At 42.6% G+C, this 21,968-nt stretch overlaps 1 protein-coding gene across 2 annotated transcripts in view; it reads left to right on the top strand.

Moving 5' to 3' along the window:
• Nucleotides 1-20,709, top strand: part of peli3 (pellino E3 ubiquitin protein ligase family member 3) — a 35,770-nt gene extending 15,061 nt beyond the window's left edge. Inside the window, exons 2-7 of one of the 2 annotated variants that reach the window (XM_034130862.1) lie at nucleotides 785-982; nucleotides 4,785-4,914; nucleotides 7,614-7,715; nucleotides 15,015-15,239; nucleotides 18,692-18,880; nucleotides 19,914-20,709. In XM_034130862.1, coding sequence (XP_033986753.1) covers nucleotides 810-982; nucleotides 4,785-4,914; nucleotides 7,614-7,715; nucleotides 15,015-15,239; nucleotides 18,692-18,880; nucleotides 19,914-20,513 — 1,419 coding nt within the window. In that variant the 5' untranslated portion in view covers nucleotides 785-809 and the 3' untranslated portion in view covers nucleotides 20,514-20,709. Of the gene's footprint in view, nucleotides 1-781; nucleotides 983-4,784; nucleotides 4,915-7,613; nucleotides 7,716-15,014; nucleotides 15,240-18,691; nucleotides 18,881-19,913 lie in introns of both variants that reach the window. The other variant, XM_034130861.1, reaches the window with a different exon arrangement.
• Nucleotides 20,710-21,968: the final 1,259 nt, after the last annotated feature.

The raw sequence follows: 21,968 nt of genomic DNA, 5'->3' as shown, positions 1-21,968 counted from the left end.
TTGCTTCCAATTGGCAAATAAAAGTGTTACATCTTTGCTGTTCACATGCTTCTATTAATGTATCTCTCTCAGGTGATAAAGATGCCTAAAAAGTCGAAAATGTGGATGATGCCTAAAGCTCTCTGGTCACATGATCGATGATAATGACCACATACCAAAAATTATTTGAGATATAATCCAGTGTTTTATTACAAGTTATTGCACGGCTTAATCAAATACTCTATTCTGATTGGTCAATTTGGATATTTCAGAGGTTGCTAATACTCGATAAGACACTGCTGCTAAGCAAAACAATGACTGATGCTAAGGAGGATCAAGGGAGAGAAGGAAAGAGGCAAAAAGACGGAGCGTTGGATGTCAGATAAATCCACAGAAGAAGGCAGACAGGAAGTAAAGACTTACTGTTAGTGGAACAGAAACTGTGAACTGATTAGACAGTTACAGAACACCTCGATCAGTGCTGCCCTCATTTTAAGTAACGTTGTTGTTGTTGTTGTTGTTGTTGCAGTTCCAGCCGTTGGTGCGAACAAAGTGTTTCTTCTTAGCAGAAGCAATACAATAATATTTAAGTAGATAAAATCATTTTCAATTAATATTTGGAGTCAAGTCGTTCGTTTATTTAGTATGTGGCCGTGTAATAAGCGGGATAATGGGCAGATTTATCCCTATTCTGACTCTCATCAGCAAATCAAGTGTTCTAACCCTCTCTCTCTCTTTCTCTCTCTTTCTCTCTCTCTCTCTCTCTCTCTCTCTCTCTCTGGACCCCATCCTCCCCCCCCAGCAGCGAGCCCCAGTTGTGGCCGGTGGGCATGGTTTTGGAGGGTAGCTCAGAGGCGCTGTGTCCCCCCCCATCTCTGGAGCTGCGCCCATCCTGCAACAAGAGCCAGCCCTCGCCCCCCCTGGGCTCCAGCTCCACCCCCCACGACGGAGTCTTCCCCGAGGACAAGGAGCCCGTCAAGTACGGCGAGCTCATCGTCTTAGGGTGAGTCCATCGAGAGACATTTCTGCTGATGTACAACGTCTATATGTAGGGTTGGGAGGGTTACTTTATAAATGTAATATCTTACAATTATTACCTTTAAAACGATTTATCAGTAACTTAAAGGTGGGGTAGGTAAGTTTGAAAAACCGGCTCGAGATACACTTTTTGTTATATTCCATGGAATGCTCTGAACATCCCGATAGCAATGAATATCTTAAGTGCTTTGACAAAAAATCCATAAAAAAAAGTCATCTGTGGAAGCCGTAATACTGTAAAAAGTACGACCAATCATTTTAGCCGGCCCGGCTAAAATAACTGGATGGCCTACCTGCCTGTCAGCCTTCCATCTGCGCACAAACTTATCTCGTGCCCTCATTGGTCATGTGCGCATTCGTGTGTGTTGGAGGAGGGGCTCTGTAAGGAAGTGGCAGATTTTCTCCGGTTGTGTATTTTCAAATTCTAGCGATCTCGAGCCGGTTTCTCAAACTTGTCAAAAAAAGTATTGTAAGCATACAGTATGTATGTATTGTATGTAAACAGTATATGTATGTATTTTTTACAGGGGGCGGTTAATGCAGTGGTGTTTTTTAAATCTCAAAAGTGAGATTGCTACGCTATGCTGCTGCAAAGCGGGAGCAACAATTGCTATTTTATTCTCTACTCAATTATTACTAATATTAAACGTGTCGCAGGTCCAAACTGCACCACAGGGGTTACCAGAAATACACCCAGAAAGTGTGAACAGTCCTCCAGATTTTACATGTTCTCTTGTGCAAATAAACCTTTCCCAAAGTGTACAATTATTTGTGCACGGCATTTTCCGAAGATTTATAAAAGTGGTGGGGACAAAATTGTCCATTTCCAAAAGAGGTGGGTGTGGGGGAAACTTCTGTGTAGCAATGCTGGAGGAGTCACAGACTCAAAGGAGACACGGGGAGAGCTGGAGCTTTGATGGCAAACACTGATGGTTTATTTGGAGCTTCGGCCGGAGAATTCACAAAACAAGTCAAAGAGTCAGAGGTTCTGACTTCACGGTAGAGTTGCCACGTCAATTCTGAAGAACTCTACCCCAGACCCATGTATTTAGCTAGTTCAGAGAGAAAATATTTCCCCAACAGTGGGGACATGTTCCGAGCGTCCCCAGTGTAAATGACGCCTATGGAGACAGTTACTAAAAGGAAAAATAGCTTATTTGACTTCACAGAAAGATGCCATCCACAAACTGAGCCACAATGCCAACCTCCATGAAAAACACCAAACAGAGAGGTTCTACATTGCTTGTGAAAAAGAGAAAAGGACATCTTTACCACAGAGACACATATGCTTCCACTCCTCACCTATTGATCCATGCACTGGAGGATGAACACTTGATGGATGATGAGGGGGGGGGGGGGTTAACCTGCCTGTGACATTTTACAACATCCATCCAATCATGGCTTCTCTGCCGTCAGCAGAACTGGAGAGTGGTGTCATTATGAATGCAGCATGATGTGGCTTACTCATGGACGGTAATACTGGATAGTTCACCCAGTCTAAAAATAAATCCAAGGATATCATATTTTAGTATCCACTACATAAATATGGCTCTTCCAGTTTAGACACAGCAATCAGTTGTTGGGAACAAAAAGTAAAAACGAGTTAGTTATCAATCTAACTTAACCATAATGAAAGTAAGCAGAGGTGGAATTACATTTACACAAGTACTGTATAAGTACAATTTTACTTACTCGAGTATTTCTATTTTATTCTACTCTATACTCATCTCTTTCGACTCCACTTCGAGTGATAGAATTACTAACAAAGAATTACTAACAAAGCACTTATATACTAACATATACTATATATATATACATATACTATATATATATACATATACTAAAGCCAGTTGAGTAGCACTTGAAATGTTTTGGCTCTATGAAACCTGATGTACTTATATGATTCTGGTTTCTTCTAGTTTGTATCTTCTTGGTCGAATGCACTTATTGTAAGTCGCTTTGGATAAAAGCGTCAGCTAAATGCAATGTAATGTAATGTAATACTCTACTCCACTACATTTAAAAGGGAAATAATATAACTTTACTCCACTACATTTATTAAACAGCTTTAGCTACTTTTAACAAATGCATCTCTCAACATTAACCTAGTGGACTAACTCTTTAAGTCACAAAAGAGTCAAATTATTTAAATATTTTACAAAAAGTCAATCAGAACTTTGTTTGTAAAAAATATTATCTAGAAATGTCACATATATTAATATGATATACACGCATTAGGCCATTTTACTGCACAATGATTACTTTTTATATTTGTAAGTACATTTTGCTGATAATACTTTTACTTAAAGTGGACCTATCATGCTATATTTAAATGATATATTGTAGGGCCATACCTATATAAGGTATATTTATACGTTTCTGTTTTCAAAATACCAAACAGATCATGCATTTTAGCCATGCCTCATTTCACTCTATGTGCTGTTTGCTGTCTACGGGTCTGATTCTGCTGACCACGCCCCCCTGCAGGAGAGGGGAGACGTGCTCTGATCAGCTGCTGGGCTGTCAGAAGAGGGGGAGAAAAAGAGATCTCCGTCCTCCGTGTTTTATTATATAGAGTCGTTATTCATTTGTTTTAAAGCTCAATAAATAACAAAGAAGACCTTTGACCGGCACTTTTCTAATTTTGTCCGGAAGATTTAAACTTTAACGGACATCTTGACCGGCGAAAGTAACTGAAACTGAAACTCTGCCGCACGGTCCCCTCGTTCCTTGGAAGAGGCGGAGAGGTGGGTGTTTGTCATCTGCTGGTGGACTAACCGGAGAGAATTACAGTGCTTGCCTCGACGCAAGCGCAAGCGTTTGCAGCGGGAGCAAACGCTTGCCTCAGGGAGGGAGAAAAAAAGCCACAGCGGAGAATAAACAGAAAGACCTTTGACCGGCACTTTTCTAATTTTGTCCGGAAGATTTAAACTTTAACGGACATCTAAGTAACTGAAACTGAAACTCTGCCGCACGGTCCCCTCGTTCCTTGGAAGAGATTGCATTGAGCAATCCCTCCCCGTCGAGGCAAGCACTGTAATTCTCTCCGGTTAGTCCACCAGCAGATGACAAACACCCACCTCTCTGCCTCTTCCAAGGAACGAGGGGAACGAGGCAAGCGTTTGCAGCGGGAGCAAACGCTTGCCTCGGGGAGGGAGAAAAAAAGCCACAGCGGAGAATAAACAGAAGGGTAACCATGGTAACTATGGGCGGGAAGTCTTCTTCGCTGCTTTTGTGGCAGACTACAGCGCCACTTACAGGCCTGGCATATGTACTACAGCGTCTCCAGCGCTTTCGAGCGGCAATGGCCGGCCGTGGCCCAACCCCACATTCCCCTGATAGGTGGAGAGTTGGCCCAATAGCTGTAGCGCCACCGTCCTGACGTCAGGACAGTGTTCAAATCTGGATCAGTTTTTATCAGATGGGTATGGAGGAAAATAGAGAGGGTTGTGTTTTCTGACACTTGGTGAGTTCCCTGGAACACCGGGGACACATATTCATGTATAAAAGACGTACAAAAGTGCATTTTGCATGATAGGTCCCCTTTAAGTAAGATTTTGAATGCAGGACTTTTACTTGTAATTAAGTATTTTGACAATAATGTATTGGTACTTTTACTAAAGTAAACATCTGAATACTTCTCCCACCACTGATTCTCTGTCCATGGGATCAATGCGAGGACATAAAAAGGGGATCATTAAATCCTATGTTTTTTGATTAGATAACATCTAGAGGAAAGTACGTAACATTTCTTCTATGTTTCACAGGCACAATGGGTCCCTGGCCAACGGGGACAAGGGCCGCAGAAGAAGTCGCCTGGCCCTCTATAAGAGGCCCAAAGCTAACGGGGTCAAACCTGACGTCATCCACAATGTCTCCACCCCACTGGTGTCCAAGGTGAGGGGTCACAGCTTTATCATTAAAGTTAAGGTGCTCATTCAAACTGAGGAGGAGGTTTCCCTGGGCCAGGATGAAAGAAAACGGATGCTATTTTCAGGGACGGAAGAATTTCTGCTTTTACTAAAGTACCGTAGAGCTGTTTCTTTTTCATTCCTGCTGGATGCCGGCCCTCGATTTTAGTCAAGTGCCTATTCCCTCTGTAATAGCAACATATTAATGTAAAAACATTATTTAGAGCTCCTCTTGGGTCACATGGTAGAAAAAAAGCCTTGATTTGTTCATCCATGGTATGGGATTGTATATGGCACTCAAGGATTGTGAATCAAACTGCATAGTTTACAAATCCATGCGCGCGGAATACTTACATTAGTTGACTTATGGAGTAATTATTCAAATATTTTGGTATTGGTACTTCTACCAAAAGAACTTCTTCTGAGAACTGATCAATTCTGGGACATCAACCAATGTTATTGAACTAAAGCAATAAACATATACATTAATAAATAAATGAATATAACAGCACTTTGACTAAAACGATTGACTCCTAAATCAATAGATGAGAGCAGCGCTACGTCACCCCGCCCTTTTTACGGTGAAAACAAAGAATCTGCACCAAGCAGAAATATTGTTTTTTATCATGCCTCAAAGATGTTGTGTATTACACGTCAAACAACAAAAAGATCCAAAGTTACGACTTTCTTTAATGTAACTTAGACAAAAGGAAGGTAAAAGTAAAGATCCATAAAGAATGGTCTCTCAAGTATTACATGTAGAATGCTGCATTCAAATATGAAACACTGACAAGCCAAGGAAATCCCGGTGTTAGCCTGCTGCCCCCTCCCCAGACTAAGAGGACATTGATTGAATATTGATTGTAATTTCACCATAATGATGCTGACCATTGTATTTGGGCTCCTTGTGGGAAAAAAATGCACTGTTCTATACACTTTTTGATCTGACTGGGAAAACCTCAGAATCTGTATTTACCGGCAGTCCAATGACAGCAAACGTCTCACCCAAAAAGAAACACGGCCATGACGCAGAGGGAAAGTACCCAGATGGGTTGCTCTCATGTATATACTGTACAACATAGAATACAAATGTACTATATAGTAATAATATGGACACTATACACTTAAAAATCACTACACTGCATGATTGGATAAAACTCCCAGTAGGCATATTACAGGGCATAAAACAGCCTCTATTCAGCACCACAGGCCCATTATAGGTTCCCCTAAGAAATGTTATAGTGATACAACAGCAGGTAAAAGGATACAAAGTGCAGTGTGTTCATATCAGATTTACAGAGTACCACAAATAGACAATGGGCTGTCATAAAATATAATAAAGACTCTGTAGCGGGACATCTCAGCACAATGCAGAAGAAAACTATACACCAATAGAAAGAGAACAAAGTGACTGAAAAGCTTTCAAAAGCCCCCCCCCCCACTACATGTAATTCAGCACTAACTGTCTTTGTGGGAGAACATAAAGTCCACTATGCAGCTGACGGTATTCCGGATGGGAGATTATCTGCGCACGGTTTTAAACTTAACAATTTTTTCTACAATGAGACCCCAGGGGGACATAACAAACATGTCTGAAGGATAAATATAAATTTAAAAAATCATAGTGAGGATGGTGAATTAAAGGTGGGGTAGGTAAGTTTGAGAAACCGGCTCGAGATCGCTAGAATTTGAAAATACACAACCGGAGAAAATCTGCCACTTCCTTACAGAGCCCCTCCTCCAACACACACGAACGCGCACATGACCAATGAGGGCACGAGATAAGTTTGTGCACAGATGGAAGGCTGACAGGCAGGTAGGCCATCCAGTTATTTTAGCCGGGCCGGCTAAAATGATTGGTCGTACTTTTTACAGTACCACGGCTTCCACAGATGACTTTTTTTTATGGATTTTTTGTCAAAGCACTTAAGATATTCATTGCTATCGGGATGTTAAGAGCATTCCATGGAATATAACAAAAAGTGTATCTCGAGCTGGTTTCTCAAACTTACCTACCCTACCTTTAACAAGTAGCTAAACACATTCAGTCATGTTCTTCCTCCTATTGTGTGCATTTCAGGTGCTGGCAAATAGGAGGGATAAAATAATAAATGAATATTGGTTTTTGTTTTACTTATCAAGGGAAACATTTAAATATTGTCTCTGCTGAATTATAAAGCCTTGTAATATTAGCTTTGGATGGATTCAATTTACAAATGGTACGTTAGCATTGTCATTGTAAATGTTAGCATGCTGACGTTAGCGCCTCTGTGCTGAACTGTAATTAATTGACATTACATTTAGCTCACGCTTTTATCCAAAGTGCACTAAACCATGGAGATACAAACTAAAGAAAACAGGAATCCTGCAGGTGCATCAACTTTCAATGAGCCAAACCATAACAAGTGCTGCTGCAGAGGCTTCAAATAGGAAAACTTTTCCAGGTAATGTGTGTATAATGTATGTGTATATTGTAAATATGTGTTCTTAATGATCACTTACTGTACATATTGATCTCTCTCCATCATGACAATAAATCAGTTATAAAACGATATGAGTCATTTTAATTAGATCTGGGGCTGTCCCTGGGGAACAGGAAGCGTCCTCTGGGTAGATTCTGCGGGGGGGGGCAGACCTTCAGCTCTCCTTGTCATGTGACCAGGATGATGTGTTTTCCATTGGCAGGCGCTCAGCAACAAAAGCCAGCACAGCATCTCCTACACACTGTCCCGGAGCCACTCTGTCATCGTGGAGTACACACATGACACCAACACAGACATGTTCCAGGTGAGTGACACACACACACACACACACACACACACACACACACACACACACACACACACACACACACACACACACACACACACACACACACACACACACACACACACACACACACACACACACACACACACACACACACACACACACACACACACACACACACACACGTATGGGCTCAGAACAGTCTCATAATACACACATGCATACAGAAGGATTCACACTTGTATTTCCGGATGTGTTTTTCAATGCACACACAAATGTGTTCCGTTTCATATTCATGTAAATAAAATCCAAATACAGAAAAAAGTTTTACATATGTATTTTTGATCCTCACATATTTGTTTTCCGTTTAAAACCTCTGAACCTGCAAACACAAACCGCTTTCTGTGCATGGATCGCTGTGCATTAGTGTGTGGGTTTTTTGAGACTCCCCTGATGGTCACCCGATTCGTACTTGTAATCTTTTCTATCTATAGCCAATCAGATGTCTCCTCAATTCTAAGCCAATCACATGAGTGCGCCCCCACGAGGGTATGGTTTCTTGCGTTCATGACGTAGCGCTTCATGTACGCATTTTGCGCTGTCCGGAGCTGACAGGTCCTTGGAGCCTGCCTGCAGGCGCTAATCTCAGGACACCTCCACTCTCAGTACATTGCCACTTTCCGAACAGGAAATGCACGCAAATACAAGCTTTTATATTATTAAGGTACAGCGCCACTTTCCGTGGGTGCTAGACAGTGAACTGTCAACGGGGGGAGCCTTGCTGCGGGGAAACGGTGGACCTCTGTCGCCTGTCAAAGCAACTTCAGATGGCCAGTCCGCCCCTGCCGGTACCGAAGTGGGCCGATCGGAGTGGCCCAACCGGCCCACTTCGGTACGTCCCGATGGCCAGTCCACCACTGCTTCGGCATACAGTTTAATAGCGCATTTCCACTACAGCGCGGAGCTCGCTTTAAGCGTGCCGTGCCGTGCCCGGCCCGTTTTTGGTTGCGTTTCCACTTGGCGTAGTACCGGCTAGCGGGTACTATTTCACAGTTTTTCTGGCCCCATAAAATCGAGGTTCTTTCCGGGCCAACAACCAGGCTGAGTCGGGCTGAGTATGCTAAACTAGAGAGAGAATCGCTGGCAAGGGGGCTACAACTACAACAAGATGGACATATTTGACCGTGATTTAATTGTAATACACGTTTCAAAATGATGCCGAAGTAACAACATACTGATACCGGTTAGTAAAAACCATGAATGAATGCTTTGTCAAGTCTGCAGACAGACGGCAGGCGAAAAACCTTTTAAAATGCGTGTTTTCTAAATGGAGATCGGCTAAGCTAACGCAGTATATGCTCCGACCGTCCACACTCACAACAACGGCCTATACAGACATAAATAAAGCAGCGACTGTATTCACCATGACACAGACAGTCTGTGGTTTGTACTTGTTTAACTTTTGTCTAGTTTCTGAACAGATATGAGGAGCTGTGAGCTCTGAGTGCTAACAGCTAACGGCTGATGTTGTTTTTCTGTGGTTCTCATTGAAGATGACGTCACGGCTCCGCCTACACTGCGTTACTATAGTTACTGCCCCAGCTACTAAACTGTAATGGAAACGCAGCATAAAGTGAGCCAGACCTAACAAGGCCTAACGAGGCCTAGCCATACCGAGCGAGGCCGAGCGAGGCCGTGTAGTGGAAATGCGCCATAAGTGTTGCACGGCCAGATACGGCTCGAGAAGCTGACTCAGATGAATGAGGCGAGTAAACACAGCTGACAGCCGGCATGAAACTCGAGCGATTATTCACATCGCGTCCGGTGTGAACGCAACATTATTACAAGTACTATATATAAATATAATTACAAAATAAAATCGCCACTCTCAGTACAGCGCCACTTTCCGAACAGGTAATGCACGCAAATAAAATATTTTATATTATTATTATTATTAATAATAATATATAAATAAAAACATGTTGTATTTTAGTTACACCCGCTATTGATTAATGTTGTCAACATTGGACCTTGATACCGTCCACATAGCTATAGTGAAATAATATAATCGAAAACATTAAGCCTCTTTGATTTAATAATCGGAGCTGAAACCTCTCTGCTATCTCATATAACACACACTTCCTTATTTATCTTTGAATAATAATACTGTAAAAATAAAGACGACTATACTACAGTCCTTCGGTTCTGAGATTAGCGCCTGCAGGCTCCATGGACCTGTCAGCTCCGGACAGCGCAAAATGCGTATATGAAGTGCTACGTCATGAACGCAAGAAATCATACCCTCGTGGGGGCGCGCTCATGTGATTGCCTTAGAATGAAGGAGACATCTGATTGGCTATAGATAGAAAACATTACAAGTACGAATCGGGTGACCGTCAGGGGAGTCTCAAAAAACCCACACACGAATGCACAGCGATCCATGCACAGAAAGCGGGTTGTGTTTGCAGGTGCAGGGGATTTAAACGGAAAACAAATATGTGAGGATCAAAAATACATATGTAAAACTTTTTTCTGTATTTAGATTTTATTTACATGAATATGAAACGGAACACATTTGTGTGTGCATTGAAAAACACAAGTGTGGATCCGGAAATACAAGTGTGAATCCTTCTGCGTGCATGTGTGTATTATGAGACTGTTCTGAGCCCACACACACACACACACACACACACACACACACACACACACACACACACACACACACACACACACACACACACACACACACACACACACACACACACACACACACCCCCCCACACACCCCCCACACACACACACACACACACACACACACACACACACACACACACACACACACACACACACACACACACACACACACACACACACACACATTTGGGTATCTAGATGCCTACCAACCCACACACTGTGAAATAAGACTACCAAGTCACATCCCACGTATTAAATACGACATTTGCAATGGTGCGACATATTCTTTTCACAAGCCAATCAGAGCATGGGCTTTTCAGGAGGGCCTTAAAGAGACAGGTGCTAAAACAGAGTGTTTTAGACAGAGGGGGAATTCAGGTGCAGTCAGACAGACAGTATCAGAAATGTAATGTGTTTTTGAACGTTAAAGCATGTACACATGTTCTAGTAGACCCCTTAAATACAAATATGAACCTGAGAAAGAGCATGATGTGTCCCCTTTAATGTAAGTGGACTGTGCTACAGGTGTGGTTTAAGAAGCTCTGTGGACATGTGTAACCAGAGGTGGTGGGTAAAGTAATGTTTAATATAGGGAAAGCTAATTGTGGCCAATTTACACATTTAACTTAGCACTATTGGAAATGTGAAAAAAAGGGAAAGAGCAAAATTAAAACAAATGGTAGTCAGGTGATATCAATCATTTTTTGTATTTCAGTATTGTTTTATTTGATTTTTTTTCTGCTCAGATCAGCCCAGATTTTTATTTTGGTGGCAGGATGTGGCAGATACACAAATTATATTTTCCTTTTGCTTATATTGCCAGATGGGGCATTCGGCCTTGGCGGCGTTCTGCCCTTCTAGCTTCATTTCATTAAAAAAATCAATGTGCTGCTTAACGTAGGAATAGCCAAAACTCCTTAACCTGACATTGAATGCAGCAATAATCTGTGCTGCACTTTTTATATGAAGCAGGTTTAACGGCCCATCCACACGGCGCCGCGCGTTGAAGCTTCAACGCTTCTGCCCATTCACTTTGAATGGGGTGACGTCACGTTTCGCCGAACTGCATTGTGGGAGCGAAGCTTCAACGCACGCCGCCGTGTGGACGGGCCGTAAGGATGATGTTCATCCACAGACATTTGATGAATTCATTTATTTGTATAATTAGCTTTTAGAGAGCATGTAACAGGTGAGCTGTGTTTACCCGTCTGATAGGCTAGCAGTATTATTACCCCAGATCTGATCCTAACACACTGCCATGAGATTAATATCCATATCTCTGTGTTTGAAAAAGAGGGTATAAGGTCTATATTGACCTATTCTTTTATAGCGGCCTTATAATGCATTTTTTCTTAAATTGTATCTTTGTGTTTTATAGGTTTTTGTGGAGTTTCTCTCAAACACACTTTACTTTGTTTAGTTCCATTACATAATGACATCACCATGTAACACTCAAACTACTATATATATATATACCAACTCATTGTACGTGATAGGCTAAGGGTCTGGACATCTATAAGCAGGTTGACCAATCACAACAGAGCCGTCCAGCTAACCAATCAGAGCAGACTGGGCTCTGGTTTCAGACAGAGGGTGAAAAGAGGTGCTGCAGCACAAGCAGTATGAGAAAAATAAAGAGCTTTTTGAACCTTAAAGCATGGAGACATGTCACAGTAGACTGTAGAGACACTACATACTGATATACACCTGAATGAGCATAAAGGGGCACTTTTTAAGGTGTCAGATTGTAATATGAAGTTGTGTAGTACGCTGTCAGTCCTGTAGACTCATACAACAGTAGAGCATTGAGGGCATAAGGAATGAAGAGGAAGCGTGAGAACAGGCAGAAGGAGTCTGAGGAGATAAAACCTGCAGGAGGAGATAAGTCAGACCCGTCACAGTTGTTTCCAAAAACCTTCTCTCTTCATCGAGGAGATCCATACAGACTTCAGCAGACAGAATCAACAGGCTCCACTTCAATCCATACCGTCTCACTTTCACTCTCTTTCTGCTGCGGTTCACCTAGTGTGCTTTGTCCAAGTTTATAGATATATGTAAGATATTGGCCACCAACCCATTATGATTAAGGCGAAGGAAATGCATATTGTGCTCCTCAAAGCATTGAAAAATGACATTTAACCCTTGAATGGTTTCTGTATCCTGGAGTCATTGGACAGGTGGTAAAGCATTAAATGGATGCACGTTATTTCATGAGAAACACTAAAGGGGGAATTGGTCAAGCACTCAGGTCATGTGACTAGATCCCGACAATAAGAAATATACTCATCGTTCATATCAAAATCCAAAATGGCAGCATACGTTGACTAAGACTCTTGCCTACATGGTGGATGTAACAGGGTGTAACATGGGTGTAATATGCATGTATAATGAGTTTAATATGGTGGTGATTTGGGTGATATATTTGGGTAATATAGTTGTGGCATGGGTGTAATATGGTTGTCACATAGGTGAAATATGTGTTCATCATTGGTGTAACATGTAATGTGTAATAATCACATTTTTAAAAGATTGTGAAATTGTGTCATTCTTGACTAGATACATATCAAAATAGCAATTAATAAATACATTACACAAAAATAGAAATTACCTAAAAACCGCCGCTGCGTCTTATTTTCTTTAATCCAGCACGAAGGTCTGTTTGATCCGCATGATACTGTAGCATTGCACTCAGTGTAGCTATTAATGGGATCTTGGGAGGCGGCGACATCGCTGAAGGTGCTTTCAGGCGGCGTGCGGAGGATGCAGCTTTCGGCGTGTATGACTGTTTTTGGGGCCGCTGACCCACACAGCTGCTGAGGGCTGAAAACAATGGGGGCGGGAGCAGCACCCACTCACTGTCTGGAGGCACCTTAAAGGACACAACAAATGCAAATCAGATTGATAAACATCCAATACAGTTTACAGAGCAACTTCCTGCTTCAGATTTAAGCCACTGTACTTACGGTCATTGGGGTTTTCTTGTGCAGCTGTTTTGGCTAAACTGTTGTTTGTCCAACTCAGCTGACCGAACTAATTGCCAGTGCAATGAAACCGAGACGCTTTTCAGTCTAGGTTTAATGAAGTGAAATAAGTTGAGGTTTTAGGTGTACCTGTTAATACCTGTCATACTTTACAACTCATTGGAGGAGTTGAGGGGCCAATTTATTGCATCACAGTCAACTTTTGAATCACTAACCCTTTAAGCCAAAACCACATTTTTAATCCACTTCAACAGAAAGCCAAATGAGTTTAGGTCGGAAACACTGTGACACAATGGCGCATGAAAGAAGCTCAAGTACTGTACTTGAGAAAAAACTGAGGTACTTGTACTTTACTAGTACTTTGCAGTTTTAGGTTAATACAAAATATAAATCAACACATACATTATCATACATTATAGCAGTGACCATCAACTGGTGGCCCGCCAGACATTCTGATCTGGCCCGCACAATGGGGGTGACTGTGGCGTTGGCGGAGTGGTTAGTGCGATCGCCCCCCACTCATGTCACCTGGAGTTACACGGGTTTAAGCCCCACGCTCGTCCAAAAACGTAGTTGTGTCCTTTTGCAACAGCGACCGTTTTATTGCAGATAAGAGATAAGGCAAACAGGTGTAGCCTTATTGAACGATGGCATGATGAATGCGTATTTATCCATCCATTCCTCATTAAAACTGCGGTTTTCCACGTCAACTTTACGCTTGAGGCTCTTTGACGGTGACATTTTTGCGTGCCTGGCAAACAATTTTCTTATATCCTGCAACCGTTTCCCACCAATCAGGACACGGTATTAATAAAAAAGTTGATTCCTTTCCCTGCTTTCAGTTTTATTACCCCGGATACAGGCTTATAAAAAAAAAGATAATTTTTTCAATAAAGTGAACATATTCAATCAATATATAAATATACATATATAATTTATTATGATTTATATATAAATACATATATATATAAAAATCTCTGGCCCCCGAAAGTGTCTCTTGGATTAATTTTGGCCCTTGGACAAATGTAGTGGGTGACCTCTGCATTATAGGCTTACCTACCCAGTAGTGTATGAAGTAATTCAAATAAACCCCATCTTCACCAAGCATATCATTGAAGTGATGAACACATGAATGCAACAATAATTATAATCAAATAATGACAAAATATATCTGGTGTTTAAATGTGCAATTGTACAAAGTACTTTTACTTTTGGTACTTAAATATATTTTGACACTAACACGCTTTTACTTTTACCTAAGTACAAATGTGAATTCAGGACTTTTAATTGCAACAGAGTATGTTTACACTGTAGTATTGCTACTTTTACTTAAAGGGGACTATTTAAATCTGGCCAGTTGGTGTTATTGCTGCCAGATTTGGCACCCCCCCTCACCAAAATCACACTGATTTTAGTAATTCCCCTCGAGTTTACGCAAACAAAAGCACTTCACTCTGAGCCTATCAGGTAACATTTTAAGTAAATCATCTGATTCCAGCTCTTGTGGGTAAAGTGTTTAATGTAGGAAAATCTAATTGTGGCCAATTAAAGAGAGGAACTCCTGAATATAAGTGAAAACAATGACTTTGTGTGAAGTAACCCTTTACTGTCCTGACAATGACCCCTCTCTCTGGCCCCTCAGATCGGCCGGTCCACAGAGAGCATGATCGACTTCGTGGTGACGGACACGGCGGGGAGCAGCAGCGGTCAGGGCGGGGGTGCAGCGGGGGAGGGGGGGGGGGGAGGCCAGTCGGCGCAGAGCACCATCTCCCGCTACGCCTGCCGCATCATGTGTGAGCGTAGCGCCCCCTACACCGCCCGCATCTACGCCGCCGGCTTCGACTCCTCCAAGAACATCTTCCTGGGGGTGAGTGTTCTCCCTACACAGGGACCGGTTACTACGGCAACTAGTGTACAGTGTGAGCGACTTCAGGGACAGGGCTTTGCCTCCCACGGGTGACATCATAGCTGTAAAGATGGGTGTCAGTGCATGTGACCTGGAGAGGAGGGAGCAGAGTGTGTGTTTGTGTGTGGCTCTAATGCAACTGCTTCTTGTCCTAAATATCAGTGAATGCAGCATATGAGCACACGCAGTACACTGTTTGTATGCTACTGTATTTCATTATTTCAAAGACCCAATAATTCAGGTTTTTTTGTGTTTTTTATAACTTCCCTAATCAGTTCGAAATCAGAATCTGATGTATTTATTTTTTAACAGTATGTTTTCACATACAAGTTATTTGTTTAGGTGTTTGACATCAACACAGTAAGGGGAAATGCAATGCATAATAAAAGCATGTACAGAAATTAAGAAACATAAAATAGCAGAACTTCTAAAACACATACACTAGAACATGTACAATATTTCTGATTCAAAACGGGAGCTTTGAAAAAAGCATACAGAGATATAATCCCAAAGATGTGCATTAATGTAACATATATAAACGGTCATGATGTTAATAGGGGGTGTAAGTGTCCATGTCAGTGGGGCCCGGGTCTAATCGGATATGATAATAATGTACTGATATATTATTAGATATTAGATATTGAGATCTGGAAATGATTACAACCTGCTCTATTTTGACTGATATAGCTGTGCTCAGCTCTTACTTTAGAAAGTAATATCATCATAACCAGTTAGCAAATCTATGAAAATACAACGCCATAATGTGAAAAGCCATAATGTTCATAATTTCTGTGATAACAGTTGTGCCATTACGAGTAAGACTTACTGTCAGAACTACAAAGAAAGATCCAAATAGCTTTACCCTAAAATAGAAAGCAGGGCACTGGTGAGTTTCATTAATGCAGCACAGTCATGCTCCATCAAGCCGACTCAGCAGTTTCCCCTCCATCTTGCTGATCTCAGTTCAGTGGAGCTGTCTGGAGCCTGAGGCCGCCTGGGGAAGATTTGTAATTGTTTTCCATCAGAGAGAAGGGTATGCTCGCTGCTAATGCCGTGCTAAGCTTGTTAGTAAAAACATGAAGTACCAGGGTAGGATCCCCTGAAGCCCCCTAACAGAGGTCCATGCTAAATCTATTTAGCTCCTCTACTGTCACATGTCTCCATGCTTTAATGTTCCAAAAGCTCTTTATTGTTCTCATACTGCCTGTGCTGCAGCACCTCTTTTCACCCTCTGTCTGAAACCAGAGCCCAGTCTGCTCTGATTGGTTAGTTGGCCGGCTCTGTTGTGACTGGTCAACTGCTTAGATATGACCCGCCCCTTAGCCTATCACATACAATGTGTTGGAGCACTAGCCAATAGAAGCACGAGTGTTACGTAGTGATGTCACTATGTTGCAGAAGTAAACAAAGGAGTACAATAGAGACGTTTCTGGCGTAGCTTTTGCAGACCATTTACATGCACAAAAACTATAGAACACAGGAGAGGGAAAACCTCCAAAAGCATAAATTGAATGTTACCCCAAGCTTTAAAGGTCTCCTGTCATACAAATGCACTTGTTGATGTCTTTTATACATACATATGTGTCCCCGGTGTGTCAGGAGTGTCAGAAAATACAACCCTTTCTCTTTTCCTCCGTACCCACATCTCTAAAAACGGGGGAACAACGGAGCTGATCCAGATTTGCGTCCGATATGACGTAACATCGAAAATGTGGGCTGGCTTTAGACCGATGGCCCTATCAGAAACGTTGCTATCAGAAACAATGCCTGACGTGTTTTGGAAGTAATACGGTCTTTGTTTACATTAGCAAGCATCGCTAACACTCAGAGCTAACCTGTACTGGAGAGAGTATGTGTAAAGAAGCCATAAAAAGGAACTCACCTTGTGGTAAACCTGAGAGAGAAAAAGCATTTGAGCTCCATACTGTTTCAGAAATAATCCTTGAAGTGGTTTTGAACATGATATGGCGTTTCATCACGGCAGCATTTAGCTGAGTTTCTGCTTCTCTCTGTGCAGCTCTGCTGCATGTGTGCTCCAAAGGGGGCGTGGCCCCGTAGCTACTGACACAGAATAAGCACTTCTCTAACAGGGCTGAAATAGAGGGGTATGAGGCATGGCTAGAATGGGTGATCTGTTTAGTATTTTGAGCAAAACACTTCATAGACATATTTTTTATATATCTGAGACCTATAATATATGCCTAAAAATAGTTTAATAGGAGAGCTTTAATATTTGTTTACTAGCTGACACCTGGCCATCATTTTACAAAAGTGGCCCCCGGTCAAAACAATGCCTGAGCTACAGGCTTATCATGAAAGCAATAATAGCCCTTTCTCATGACAGCATGACATCATTCCATGAAAGATTTATCAGGACCCCCAACAACTAGGCCAGTGAGCGGAGAGATAACGTCAGCAGCCAGCGCTCCACACACACACGTCACCACGCAGGCTGGTGTAACTCCGGCAGCCATCAGGACTACAATCACACCGACATGATAAACAATGATTCTCTTTTTGTTACAACCAGGCTCTGTGGTTCATCTCTGTAGTGTTGATGGATGTGATGCAGATAAAACTGTTGATACTGTAAATAATGTATGAATAAGTATGAGAAGACCTTATCACAATGTCATTGTATTATAGCGGGCATGTTTTCAGGATTAGCCACTAAATATATTTACAAAATTTGATAAATAGTTGCTTTATATTTCTGATAGTCAAAGCTCCTGAGTGCCATGGTGTCTGACATAGTGTCTTCTTTAGTATTATTATGAAAGACAAATCTCATCGCAGTTTGAGTTTCCTGCACTGAAAACTGTAACATTGACTTTAATTAAATATATTATGTCAACAGATTACACATAACTGTATCAGGGTAATTGAAAGCAGTAATATTAAGTTGAATCTAATATGTTTTATTTAAAATACAAAATGTTGCTTTCAACTTAGCTAATACAGTTATCTGAAATTTGTTGACTTTATACATTTTTTAAAGTCAACGTTTCAGTTTTCTCAGTGTGCGTGGGATCTTTTGCCCTTCCCCTAATGTCTCACTATATTTCAGTGAAATCCTTTTTTCCTCCAGAGCAGCCTAAAATAAATGTTTGCAGAGCTGAGTCGCTGCTTTTTATAACTGCCTTGGCCCTTCTTTTTTTTAATGCAGCTACACACGGCAGAAATGTGCTGTATCATTCCATCTGAGCTCATTTGTGTTCATAATACAGCCTTCCTCTCTCCCAGGGTTCATCCTGAGCGTGGGTGCATTAGTCAGTACAGTAGTCATTCTGTACCGAGCTAAATATAGCAGCAGAGAAAAGCAACGCTAGCTGTTCCTCCAGCCGGCCACCTCTGACACCCCCCTCCTCCATCCTTCCTCCGCCTCATATTCCTCTCTTTGACTTGTCTCTCAGGAACGGGCGGCCAAATGGAGGACGTCGGACGGCTTGATGGACGGCCTGACCACCAACGGGGTTCTGGTGATGCACCCGGCGGGGGAGTTTGTGTCTGAGCCGGCTCCGGGCGTCTGGAGGGAAATCTCAGTCTGTGGAAACGTCTTCGCCCTGAGGGAGACTCGCTCAGCGCAGCAGAGGGGGAAACTGGTGAGATGAAGGGCATGATGGGAAAATGATACGTTTGCTTTGATACGGGTTACTGAACGGGTTGATTCATCACCATGGTGTTGCAGAACGTGGCTGATCTTTATACATTTCAGTATTTTTAAAGAAGGAAATAAATGAAATATTGTGTTATTGTAGGATCATGTCCATTTTCATTATTGGGATAAAAAATGTACCGGTACATTTACCTGAGGGTAAGAGCCCATGTCCACATAGCGCCTTCTTCTGAGCGCTGGCGTCTTTTTTAGCTCAGAGCATTCAGAGTTGAAAATAATTCAACTTTCCCGAATAACGCCGGTGACACACTGTGTCAATTGAATGAAAAGCTTATATTTGGCCGTGTTTGTCAGATGAAAACTATCATAACAAAAACCTTAAAGCCCGTTTCTTGGATGTAGGACCGGATGTAGCTCCCGGTGGGTGTGACACTGTGTTATCGTCCACCCCCCTCAACATATGGCTGTCAGACAGAGGGGTGAAGCTCATTCAATCAAAGTGTGAGAGTAAGACTCTGATGTTTGGTGCTTATAGTAAAACAATATATAGTAGCATCAACAGATGATAAGATCCATGCTAGTCAGTCTTACAACAGCGGTGATACGTTGTTGACATATTGTTGTCATAGAAACATTAAAAAAGCGAAAATAAAAGGCACTGTGGACACGAGCCCTTACTCTGGGGTTTTGATTTTCGTACACGCATTTCCTGTCTTGACCTTAAGGGGTGTGAACCAAACAGTTAGCGAACCAGTGGAAGCTGCTGTTCAAATTACATCTCTAAAATGTTTTGGGATTTTCGATTTTTGGCAAACTGTCCCTTTAAACATCTTAACAGCCCAGTGTACAGCCCAGTGAAGAGTTGTTTTAGTGAAACTGGTGGCATGATCAACTTTCTGGGTCATATCCCCTCGACAACGGGTCTAACGAATCCCCATTTCCTCCTTCCAGCCAGTGATAGAAACTGTTCTTCTCTTCTCTTCCTCTGCTACATTGCCATCATCTGTTCTCCTCTTCAGGTGGAAAATGAGTCCAACACCCTCCAGGATGGATCTCTGATTGATCTATGTGGAGCTACCCTGCTGTGGAGGACCCCCGCCGGACTGCGCCACACCCCCACCCTCAAACAGCTGGAGTCCCTTCGCCAGGAGTTGAACGCCGCCCGGCCCCAGTGTCCGGTGGGCTTCAACACGCTGGCCTTCCCGAGTCTGGCCCAGCGCGAGATCGTGGACAAGAAGCAGCCCTGGGTCTACGTCAACTGTGGCCACGTGCACGGCTACCACAACTGGGGCTACCGCAAGGAGAAGGGCCCTGCTGGACCCGGGGGCACCGCACCCGCCAGCACCGGGGAGAGGGAGTGCCCCATGTGCCGGAGAGTGGGCCCCTATGTTCCCCTGTGGCTGGGCTGTGAGGGAGGATTGTACCTGGACGCCGGACCCCCCACTCACGCTTTCTGCCCCTGCGGCCATGTATGCTCAGAAAAGACTGTGGTGGGGTGGAGCCAGATCCCGTTGCCCCACGGCACCCATGCCTTCCATGCTGCCTGCCCCTTCTGTGGTACCTGGTTGACAGGGGAGCAGGGCCACATCAAACTCATCTTCCAGGGCCCTGTCGACTGAAGCCCACCCCTGGGTAGAGGTGTTGAGGAAAGACTGTGTGCTAGAACAAAAATCTGAACACTCAAGTGTGGGATGAAAGAAAAGCACTGATGAAGTACAAAAGGAGTGATGAACTGAAGGTGCCATGCAATAGTAAATTGCCATGGCTTCAAACTGAGTTGTATGAAGATGTGTAAATAAATTGTGTTGAAATGAGCACACGTTTAGTGATCCTTTGTCCTCTTTTTTCAGGCTTTTCACACTGCACTTAGTGTGGGGCTAAGTGAGCCGTTAGCCTAGGGCTAGCTGGCCGTGTTCCAGAGCAGGATTAGCACCAAGTTTAGCCCTGGGCTAATGCTGCGTTCCTTTTACATTGGAAGTCAGAGGTGGGACCTGGGAGTGACGTCACATCGAATTGACTGCATTCCAGTGGCACAAGTCATAAAAAGAAGGCCACTGTAAGCAATACCGGTTGATAACTACGCTTTATTTTGTATTTTGTGAATACAAACATCGTAGCAACATATCCACAGATGGAAGATGAACAATACCTTATGTACAGTTGATTTAATGGGACACAAATAATACAGGAGAGTTAAACGTCTTATATTTTTAAAGGGTTCTCTTATTGTTCATATGCGGAGAGTGGGACTCTGTTTTTGAATGATGTGGCGAGTTATCGCCAAGTTTCCAAGTAGGAAGTCTGACTTCAGGGGCGTTCCAGTTACAAATGTCCAGCTTTGAACTTGGATACTCCCACTTCCCAGTACAACTGGAACGCACCATAAGTGAGCCGATGTTGGCCCTGTTCCAGAGCAGCTTTAGCCTTGTGCTAAGAATTTGAAGTGCCAAAAGCCCATGGAAGTACCTTTAAAATCTCAGACCATAACATTGTACTCACCAAGTGAATTTATGATACCTGGAAGCATGAAGGCATCACTAAAAAGAAAGGGACCGATGAAATGACATTGAAACGTAGAAACCCAACTCTGAGGTTAGCTTAAACAAAGGTAAAAACATTTTATTATCAAAACAGTTTCACCACAGTTTAAAGGTTTATTACAATCAGTTTTGAATCACCATATCACATTTTGTGTTTTCTTAAAGGTGGGGTAGGTAAGTTTGAGAAACCGGCTCGAGATACACTTTTTGTTATATTCCATGGAATGCTCTTAACATCCCGATAGCAATGAATATCTTAAGTGCTTTGACAAAAAATCCATAAAAAAATGTCATCTGTGGAAGCTGTAGTACTGTAAAAAGCACGACCAATCATTTTAGCCGGCCCGGCTAAAATAACTGGATGGCCTACCTGCCTGTCAGCCTTCCATCTGTGCACAAACTTATCTCGTGCCCTCATTGGTCATGTGCGCGTTCGTGTGTGTTGGAGGAGGGGCTCTGTAAGGAAGTGGCAGATTTCTTCCGGGTGTGTATTTTCAAATTCTAGCGATCTCGAGCCGGTTTCTCCAAAATTAC

The sequence above is a fragment of the Trematomus bernacchii genome, unplaced genomic scaffold (genome assembly GCF_902827165.1).
Source record: "Trematomus bernacchii unplaced genomic scaffold, fTreBer1.1, whole genome shotgun sequence".
In the NCBI taxonomy this organism is placed as follows: domain Eukaryota; kingdom Metazoa; phylum Chordata; class Actinopteri; order Perciformes; family Nototheniidae; genus Trematomus; species Trematomus bernacchii.
This window is presented reverse-complemented; position numbering and strand designations above follow the sequence as displayed.